General features: G+C 43.4%; 1 protein-coding gene across 4 annotated transcripts in view; it reads right to left on the bottom strand.

Moving 5' to 3' along the window:
* Positions 1-6,931: 6,931 nt before the first annotated feature.
* LOC136377415 (acylphosphatase-1) overlaps positions 6,932-10,761 on the bottom strand; it is a 46,989-nt gene continuing 43,159 nt past the window's right edge. For all 4 annotated transcript variants that reach the window (XM_066344181.1, XM_066344173.1, XM_066344172.1 and 1 more), the window contains 2 exons: positions 8,997-9,148; positions 6,932-7,764 (listed from right to left, as the gene is read on the bottom strand). In XM_066344181.1, coding sequence (XP_066200278.1) covers positions 7,642-7,764; positions 8,997-9,148 — 275 coding nt within the window. In that variant the 3' untranslated portion in view covers positions 6,932-7,641. The remainder of the gene's footprint in view (positions 7,765-8,996; positions 9,149-10,761) is intronic.

Raw genomic sequence — 10,761 nt, 5'->3', positions numbered from 1 at the left:
GATTTCATGTTGTGTGTGTAACCCCTGTAGGCTTTTGATATGTGAACCTTGTGCTAATGAAAGGGATAGATTTGTAAGGAAGTCCATTTTCTATTAGTTAAAAATAAGCTTGAGAAATCAAGCTGCAGAGAAATATGTGTACTATGCTCCTTTGTTAAATCAAAATGTGCTTGCACAGGTATAAAAGTCAGGAAGAATAGCTTGGCCTGTGCTGGTGCTGTGGATAAAGTGTCAGCCTGGAGTGCTGAGGCTGCTGGTTCAAAACCCTGGGCTTGCTGGGTCAAGGCACATACAAGAAGCGACAAGCAAACAATGAACAACTAAAGTGAAGCAACTATGAGTCGATACTTCTCGATCCCCATTGCCCCCCCCCTCTAAAATCAATAAAGTCTTAAAAAAGTTAAAAAAATGAAAAGGAAGAATAATACCAAGTTGGCAAGCAGGAAGACATCTAGTTTTATTTTATATAGTTTCTATTTTATGTGTACTACTTTAATAATGACATTTTTAAGTCTCCCAGGTATCCAGGTGATGTGTGTGTTTGGGAAGTACTGGTCTGAAGCAGGGTCCAAGGCAGAAGACTGTACAGGAAAGCCCTGGAATGCTTGTCACAGGCTGGCCTGCCTCTTGCAGTGTCGGTGGGTAGAGGGGGCCCAGGAGTCTGCATGTTTAACAGGTGTCCCAATGGATTTTAACTGGTGATTTGATAACAACACTTGGGTAAACACTGGCCAGAGGTACTCTTTTAGTAACTACCTCAGATAGACTTGTGCCTTAGGGTTCTTGTCTACCCTGAGGGAGAAAAAAAGAAGAAAGAAAAGATCTCGGGAGTCAGTCTAAAGGACTGACCTCAAAGTCCTATGACTCAGAAGAGCCTGACTCACTCAGGCCTCAGTCTGTCAATTATTTCTCACAGCATCTAAGACCCCACGCTTTCTCAGTGAAGTGACCTAGAGCTGCCAATTAGGAGCAATTGTCTCCTCCGAAGGCCCCAATTCTAACAGCAATCCACTTGGGTATAATTGTGTGGTCTGGAGTAAGAGCAGCAGTGAGTCAAGGAACTTAAATCCATTTCTGGCTCCAGAAATGCTGTATGATACTTGTTCTTTGTGCATCTTAGTCTCCGGGTTTAAAATTAGCACCACGTCCTTCCCAGGCATAACTGAGATGATGAAGGTTACAAGGGAAGAGGCTCTCTCTGGTCGACTTTTACCGTGCCTAGAACAAAACTGCATAAGTGCATATTATTTACAATTTTGGGGGACCTCAAATAAACTCCACAAAGTTATTTATATACCTCATTTTGTTCTCTTTCCCTCTCTCCCTTTTCCTATTTGAGGAAGAGTAAATATTGGAAAGGGAGACAATGATCTTAACAGGAGAAGCAAGAGTTCCACGTCGACTCCTACCTAGCAGCCTCTGTGCCCACCTCCCTCCCCACCTCTGCAGGCAGAACCCAGAACACTCATTTAAAAAGAAAAAACCTTTTAGCTTAGAATTAATAGAGGATTCCACGGATGAGAAAGGTTTCCTGACTATGCTGAACAAACCAAGTTAGATAACTTACTTAATACAGTTTATAAAGACACTTTTTCCCACGGTTTGTATCTTCCAATTCGGGCAGAGGGCAGGAAAGGCACAATTCTTGGAACTCAAATAAGGAACAGAAATTCCTAATTTAGCCTCAGAAGAGAAATCTCTGAAAAATAACCCTACCAAGAAAAAACTTAAGTGTAAAGTGATACCTCAAAGGAAGAAATGCCAGTGCCCCTAGGATCATACGTTTCACAGATGTGCTCCAAAACCATTTCTCAAAGCAATCTGTTGCATCAGTGTGAGCTGAGGAAGGCTGCCAGTCAGTTCCATCCTTGAGCTCTACAATACCACATATGTAGAACTCAGTACATTAGAACTCCTTTATAAAGATAGGACCAGATGGTGATGTAATTATTGGAAAGGCCTCATACTATCCACTTGTCCTCTCAAAAACCCCCTCTGCAGACGTGCACCTACTTGACACAAAGGAGCTATTTTAAAAGGTGCCTTGGAAATGTTTTATATCTGGCCTGCTTTGCTTTGAATTATTCTTTCATTCGCCAAACAGCTGTTCCAGGATGTTGTGCAATGGCAGAGCAATTATTATCAATAAAGAGCTATGGTCTAAGCTTTCAGTCTTTGCAACACTCACACTATGGAGGGCAGCCTTTGCGTCTAACCGCACTTGAGATGGTGACTGCTTGATGTTTTACTAAATACCGTGCTGAAAAGAAGGGGCCTTTCAGTAGGGTTTTTTTCCAGGCATGTTACATTTAGAATTAAGAGCTCCCTAGGAAAAAGTTGACAAGATTCATATCTAATTTATACATTAAATTCTGCAGTTTACAACTACAAAAGAGAGGTGATGAAACACCTTGAATAATGATAAACTAATAACAAGCTAACTCCAAATCATATATTTGTGGGTGCCGTCATTGGATACTACTTTGAGGTCAACAAGAGCACTTGTTTGTTTTTTATAATGTATTTTTCTAAAGTGAGAAGCAGGGAAGCAGAGACAGACTCCTGCATGTGCCCCACTGGGATCCACCTGGCATGCCCAGTAGGGGGCGGTGTTCTGTTGCAACCGGAGCCTTTCTAGCACCTGAGGCAGAGGCCATGGAGCCATCCTCAGGGCCTGGGCCAACTTTTCTCCAATGGGAGGGGAAGAGAGAGAGAGAGAGAGCGAGAAAGAGAAAGAAAGAAAGAAAAGAAAGAAAGAAAAAGAAAAGAGAGAGGGAAGGATGGAGAAGCAGATGGGTGCTTCTCCTGTGTGCCCTGGCCAGGAATCAAACCCAGGACTTCCACACACCGGGCTACTGCTGAGTTAGCCAGCCAGGGCACAAGAGCACTTGTTTAACTAGGCAAGTTAAAGGTCGAGTCCAGCCAAATCTAGCTTCTTCAGACTGCTAGCTGAGTCACACTAGCTTGCTGGCTCGATAGCTTTCCAATATGTAAGATACTCAGCTCCCCACGGGCTTTGATCAGGTTGCCTGAACTTTACCAGATGTTTCTGGATAAGACTGAGTGCTTTATGACAAATGGGCATGTGTTGAAAATGACCCCAGGGTTTGAGAAATCCTAAGCCATTGGATAACCCCTTTTTTTCTTCCTATTTCCCACAACTTCTGATGCAAAATATTTAGAAAGGGACTCAGGAGTTATGGAATGATGAATAAATAAATGTGTGGAGGGACAGAAGGGTTTATTTGGTGATTATCTGGATTTATTTTTGGTTTTCTAGACTTTCCTATCTTCTGAGCCCACCCTTTTGCCACCTTGCTGTTGATGCGTGACTTTGGCTCAGAAAGGTTGAAAATAGGCAGGTTCTATAGTGGCCACCATCCCTATCATTTCTTGCTGTCGCCGTGCTTTCGTCGAGTTTTGATGGAATGGGGTAGCACTTGAGGTGGAAGAAGGGAGAGTTGCATTCTTTGCGCCAGAAACTGCTCTTCCTTCACCCAGCTGTGCTGTTGGCAGTGCCGCTTCAGTGGGGCTCGCTGTCAGTGCTCTCTAGGAACTGACAGCCTCATCTGTTCTCACTCGGCATGGCCTCCACAGCCCCTACACAACTCTAACACTTGGCCCCCTCCCGCTCCGCCCTGTTCTGCCTGCCTTGTTTCTTTCACTGTCTGTTAGGCCCAGATCCCAGCTGTTCATTTGTTTTGACCCTTTGCCTGGCTCTGAAATCTGCTTGCTAGAACACTGTCAACTACTCGTGGAGTTCCAGATCCTCAGCTAGGTTCCAGACCTTATCCTAGCCCTCTTCCCAGTCCCTCTCCTTCCTTCTAGTCTACACGCTACGCTTCCTGACACTAGCTCCAACTGCCATCCGTAGCCTTAATTCTGGCAGATTTCCTCTTATCTCAGTAATAAAGACATAGCTCCCTAAGCCTAGAGGAAGCTACATAATCTACCATCAGTTTCCTTGCCTCTCTCCCTGACGACAGATAAGGTTCTTGGCGTTTTGCTCCTTTATTTCTCAATAAAAATCTGAAGGATGTTACCAAAAAAAGGAACTCTCAAGAACAGCTTCATTCCATGTCTCATCTCTCCACTAACCAGAATCTAATAAAATTGAATCACTAAGTTTCAAACTGATTAAGTCGCTAATAAAAACATCCTTAGGGCAGAGTGGAGATAATAATAGAAAGGAGTGTACAGTGTGAAGTCACACAGACCTGAGTCTGAATGGGGCTCTCTTAGGTCCTCAGCAAACTATATATATAGTTAATGTCTCTGAGCCTTACTAGTCTCACTGTAAAAGAGAGATACTACTTCCTAGGAGGACTTGTACAGGTTGAAATAATGTATAACATGTTAACTATTATTGTTCTTGGAGCTAGAAAACTTGGATACTCTCAGCTTTACTTATTTGCTGTGTGATCTTAGACATGTCACTTAATATTTTTAACCTTAGCCCTGGCCGTTTGGCTCAGTGGTAAAGCATCGGCCTGGCATGCAGAGTCCTGGGTTCGATTCCCGGCCAGGGCACACAGGAGAAGCGCCCATCTGCTTCTCCACCCCTCCCTCTCTCCTTCCTCTCTCTTCCCCTCCTGCAGCCAAGGCTCCATTGGAGCAAAGTTGGCCCGGGCACTGAGGATGGCTCTGTGGCCTCTGCCTCAGGTGCTAGAATGGCCCTGGTTGCAACAGAGCATCGCCCCCTGGTGGGCATGCCGGGTGGATCCCGGTCAGGCGCATGCGGGAGTCTGACTGCCTCACCGTTTCCAACTTCAGAAAAGTACCAAAAAAAAAAAATATATATATATATATATTTTTATTTTTATTTTTTTAAACCTTAGTTTCCCCCTCTGTAAAATGGAGAGAATACCACCACCTTATCTCATGGGTTAACTAAGAAACACGAATAAGATAGAAATGTAAAAATTATTTTGTAAACCTTAAAATTATAACAAAGATATCGTAATGAGCCTGGATAGAGCGTCGGACTGGGAAGTGGAGGACCCAGGTTCGAGACCCCGAGGTCGTCAGCTTGAGAGTGGACTCATCTGGTTTGAGCAGGGCTCACCAGCTTGAGCCCAAGGTCGCTGGCTTGAGCAAGGGATCACTCGCTCTGCTGTAGCCCCACGGTCAAGGCACATATGAGAAAACAATCAATGAACAACTAAGGTGCTGCAACAAAGAATTGATGCTTCTCATCTCTCTCCCTTCCTATCTGTCTGTCCCTATCTGTCCCTCTGTCTGACTGTCTGTCACAACGACCAAAAAAAAGATATTGCAATGAGAATTTCCACTTCTGTATTTCCTGACTGGCCTACTCCAATTGGCCTTTGCATCAATGGAATTATTTTCCATGGATAAACTGGAAAATTTAAATGTATCTTTGCTCTTATGGTACCTGAGTTAAAAACAAAACAAAACCCTAACAGGCAATAATAAAAGTAATGTTAGATATTTTTGGTTAATAGGTTGGGTTTATGCTGATGCATGCCACTGAGTTCATAAATTATTAAAATAAGATAATTATCTCTTACATTGATTGATTCTGGCTAGCTAGGAAAATTGGTTACATAATTTATGGAGAACTTTTTCTAATCCTCTCTTATTCTCCAGAAAACAGTGCTTTGTGATTATAGCAAAACCTTTTGCAGTTGCACCCCATCATCCTAATATGAGGTATTGTAACACTTTTTTTTTTTTTTTAAATTTTTTTCATTTTTCTGAAGCTGGAAACAGGGAGAGACAGTCAGACAGACTCCCGCATGCGCCCGACTGGGATCCACCCGGCACACCCACCATGGGGCGACGCTCTGCCCACCAGGGGGCGATGCTCTGCCCATCCTGGGCGTCGCCATATTGCGACCAGAGCCACTCTAGCGCCTGAGGCAGAGGCCACAGAGCCATCCCCAGCGCCCGGGCCATCTTTGCTCCAATGGAGCCTTGGCTGCGGGAGGGGAAGAGAGAGACAGAGAGGAAAGCGCGGCGGAGGGGTGGAGAAGCAAATGGGCGCTTCTCCTATGTGCCCTGGCCGGGAATCGAACCCGGGTCCTCCGCAATACTTTTTTTTTTAATCCCACAAATTGGTCTGACCTAAAATGATTTTGAAAACTCCCAGGACAGCTGGCCTCCATGTAGCTCTGGGGAGTGGAGACAGAGGTCAAGGCCAAGGCACCTCACTGGGCCTGGGGGCAGAGTCCCTGATAGTTTTGCAAATCCTCTGAAAACACCCTCCTCTCTAAGGTCATCTCTCCCGTCTATGAAACCGTTTATGCGTATTTAGGAGAATAAAGAGCCTTTCTAGACAGTGGTGCCTATTCTTCAGGGTTCCAATTACGTAATTCTACAAGGAGCCCCTTGAAAACCAGTGAAGGCTTTCCCTGAACGTTCTCTGAGGCACACACTAATGAATGCAATACTTCACTGCTCCTGTAAGATTCACTGCAGGGCTGCTGGCAAACTCTTCTTCCATGAGCACAAATTTCTTTCCTGTATTGAAACACGAGGAAAGTAATTCCATTGATACAAAGGCCAGTTTGAGCAGGCTAGTCCGGAAACACAAAAGTGGAAATTCTCATTGCAACATCTTTTTCATTGTATAACATCCCAGTTGCAATAAATATTACCAGCTGGTTTTAGCTTTCTTTCCTTCTGTAAGACTTTAGTCTGTTCAGTCTTATTAACCAGAAATCAAGTCATCTAAATAGATGGGGGAAATACAAATTAAAAGTGGCATAACATTTTCAGAAATACCTGAAATAAAATTATAGATATGCATACAGTAATAAAACCAAGACATAATTTGAAAGGGACCAAAGAACCCTTGTCTCCTGAAGAAAATGTAGAGAACACATCTGGTTAGGCTGAAGGAATAATTGCTGCACTTTGATAAGAAAATTGCTTTCACATAAAGAGAAACTTTATAAAGTACAAAAACTCATATTTTAAAAACAAGTTCATAGTACTTTCATCATTTTACTGGTCTGGGATACCAACATCAGTCTGGGTTTTTTAAATGAAAAAACAAAGAAAAGGGTTTTAATTTTTTCTATCCTATCCTTGTTTGTCTTTATTGATAGTGTTTATCTCTATAATAACCTAAGTACAGGCTTGATGGGAGACTGCAGAGAGCATTTTTACTGAGTGTAGAAAAACCCTATAGTCTGCGCTTGGGATGGAAGACGCAGACGGGAGGGCGGGGACTCGTAGAGGGGCCTTGGGCATCCAGGACGGTGGACCTGATTCCTAGGAGTTCAGCATCAGGTAAATTAACTTCAATGCAAATTATGAGGCTGGAAGAAATTGGAAAGCCAAAAAAAAAAAAAGTCCTACATCCCACTCCAAGAAAACCACAAACCAACCAATCAGACAGTCAGATAATTAATCATTAAATTTTATCCCTAAATAAGTTACAAAAAATAGATAATTTTGAGCAACCTCCAGTGTTCGTGAATGCAAATGAATGAAGTGTCCTCAGGTTTGAATTCCGTCTGGCTGCTCAACTAGAGGGACCATCCACTTGGGAAGACTGACACGGTGCTCGTGCACCAGGCTGGCCCAGTTGACACTGGTGGTCCCTGCTCTCTATGCTGTCCGCTCAGAGGCACAGAGTCAGCATCCCTTTGATTCCTTACTGATCAATAATCCTCAGGGTGGCTCACAGGGAGGTGTGGATGCCTGCAGGCTCTGCCTTGTGTCACATCCTTCTGCTTTTCCAAAGAGACGCCAGGCTTGGGCCATTTTGCGAAGTTTTGCAAGATTGGGTTTAATCTAGGGGAAGAAAGAGAGTAACTCCAATTACCAGAATGAAAAGGCAAGTAGCATCTAAGTATGATATTTCCTCATTCTGGCTATTCAGATCTGTTTAGATTTCTAATTCTGTATTCAGAGAAGATTGTAGATTTTCTAGCAATAAGTGTGACTGAAAAGTTGAAGTCTAGATTCCCCTCTCTTCAGGAACAGGGACACAATGTTTTTTCATTATTGTCATGTGAAGCAAAAAGTTTTTAATGATGTAAAATCTACTGGATGAGTGAGAAAACACCATGCCTGAAAACTCCATTCAAGGAAAGACTTCAGAGCCTTTGGCAGGAAAGGAAGCCAAAGGAAAGAATTTGGAAAGCAGCACGGGCATTCTTACTATGTTCCTGTGTTCTGTTTCATTTAACATTGTAACAAGGACAGGGAATTAACTTGTTTTTATTGACTGATTTTAGAAAGAGAAAAGGGGGGAGAGAGAGAGAGAGAGAGAGAGAGATAGAGAGAGAGAGAGAGAGAGAGAGAGAAATACTGATTTGTTGTTCCACTTATTTATGCATTCATTGGTTGACTCTTGTATGTGCCCTGACTGGGGATCAAACCCACAACCTTGGCATATTGGGATGAGGCTCTAACCAACTGAGCTATCCTACCAGGGTGAAATGCTCTTTAAATTAAATCACTCTGTGCCTTATTGTATTGTCAACATCATTGTTCCTGGGCTGCTGAGCAATCTGGGCCAAAGCCTAATGCGGAGATCTCCTAAGCTTGGTACCCCTGCCTGAAGATCCCCAAATCATAACTCTAGAGGTCCTTGGACATGGCTACCGTTTCCAGCAAGGTCACCTTTTCCAGCAAGGACCATCGAGCAACTGGCGGTTTAGGTTACATTTGCCAGCAGTGAGTCTGTTCCCACCAGCTTTCAGTAACCCCAGAGCATCTCTGGTATCTGATCAAACCTAGACCCAGTAGGCAACAGATGTTCAGAATACGTCAGTTTGTACATGTGTTAAGCTTAAAATATACAAAGGCACCATGTGTATAATCTGTCCATTTAGCCTAAGCTCCATTTGAATTTGAGATAGAAGATGAAATGGCGAGACTTTCCATAAAACTTCCAATGCGTAATTTTAAAAAAATCTCCTGTTTTGGAAAGGATTAAGACAGGTTACATATGGATAAAAGGATCTGGCAAAGAAAAAGCAGATAAACGTTGCTTCCTCTTCTGTTAGTCATTACGGTACCCGTTTCTCCTGCCCCAAGTGGTCGATGTCGGCTAACGGCAGCATGGAAGGCCTTCCGTGAGCACACTGGAACGGCAGCTGGCACCAGGACAGGGCTTCAATGAGGCGATAGCTCTCCTCCAGGCTCAGGCCATCATTAAACTTAATGGCCCCTAAACGAAAGACAGAAACAAGCAGGTTATGGTGTCTATGGTGGGAAACTGATGCTACCCGGGGTCAGAGCCAAGTATCTGGGAAAGCGACGTATTTCCACGGCGTCTTTCATGCGACTTTAATGCGGCCTGAAATTGGCACTTCCAGCCATGGATGAAGCTACGGCTCTAGCACTGACCTCTCTCTCAGCTTTTCCTTGGGGGGCCCTGGTCATTCTGATCCCAGTTGGGGACATTTTTCACTTGTTACGACTTTGCTTTCAGAGTTTTTCTCAAAGAGACAAGTGTAATATTTTTGACTACTTTTTACAGGTTTATGAAATCAAGGTCATCTTCTGTCTGCAGCCAATCTATCACCAAGATCTCTGATCATTTCCTACAATATCCATTTTATTTGCTTTTTTCTATTTCCATAATACTCTTCCTAATCTAAACTCTCATATTGTCAGAACCTGACTTTATGCATACATTGACTGACTGAGTCAACAAATATTTATAAGTATATACTTTGAATTAGGGGGTACGCCAGGCAGTGAATGAAACAAGGGTCTTTGCTCTCATGAAGTTTACGATCCGATGGGTCTAACAGGTAGACAAACATCAAATTAATTACACAAAAATTTATATGATTAAATATTTTATATTATATATTTAAATTATAAAAGTATATGTACTATAAAATATAGGGTATGAAAGAATATGAAACAGAAAAACCAAACCCAGTTTAGAAGGTCAGGGAAGGGTTTCCTGGCAAAATGATATTTAATCTGAGACCGAAGGTTACAAAAGACAAGAAGGAACTGGAAAGGCATTTCAGACGGAGGAAAAGGGCAAATGCAGAAGGAGCAGAAACCTAAGAACAAGGCTGAGGAAGCGGGCTGGGCGTAAAGGGAAGGCGGAGGGAGAGGAAACCGGAGAGGCAGGGCCGGATCACCAAGCCCTGGCCGGCCACGGAGAAGAGTAACATTTTCATCCTAACAGCGATGAACAGTGTTGACCCATTTTAGTCAGAAGAATGACATGCTTAGAGGAATGTTTCAAAAAGGTTCCTCAGGGTGCTGACGGAAGCAGCTCGAAGCAGAGCCAGGAAGGACGCGGGGTCTAAGTGAGAGGGCTCAGGTGGCAAGAAGTAGGGAGTAGCAATGGAAGCAGGTCACATCATAGAATTAAGACCCATTCTGAAGGCAGATGATGAAATCTGGTAATGGAGTCCGAACATACGAGGAGTAAAGATAGGATAAAGGGGTGAAGGCAGTTAGGATATTTGCGGGAGACAAATTCATGAGTGACTGGTTACTAAGCTGGAAAAGGCAGGAAGTGAAGAGAGAAGGTTGATGGAGAGAGATCAACAGAGGGAGGTGTCAGCAGACCGGAGACCCCTTTGTGGTCCAGTGACAGTTGCAGGGGATTCTGTAGCTGTCCGGATCCCGAAGGTAAGTTCCTCTGATCCCACTCTCTATATTTCATGATATTACTCTACTCGAGAACCCTCAATGATCCCAATGCCTTCTGTATAAAACCTAAAGGTTCTGTTGTGACCCTCTAGGTGTCTATTCTTTCTTACCAGCCAAATGTATTAATACTCTCTGCTGCACTTCATGTAATTAATTTGC

Source organism: Saccopteryx leptura, chromosome 6, assembly GCF_036850995.1.
Source record: "Saccopteryx leptura isolate mSacLep1 chromosome 6, mSacLep1_pri_phased_curated, whole genome shotgun sequence".
In the NCBI taxonomy this organism is placed as follows: Eukaryota; Metazoa; Chordata; class Mammalia; order Chiroptera; family Emballonuridae; genus Saccopteryx; species Saccopteryx leptura.
Note: the sequence above shows the minus strand (reverse complement) of the source record. Positions and strands in the feature narration are given on the sequence as shown.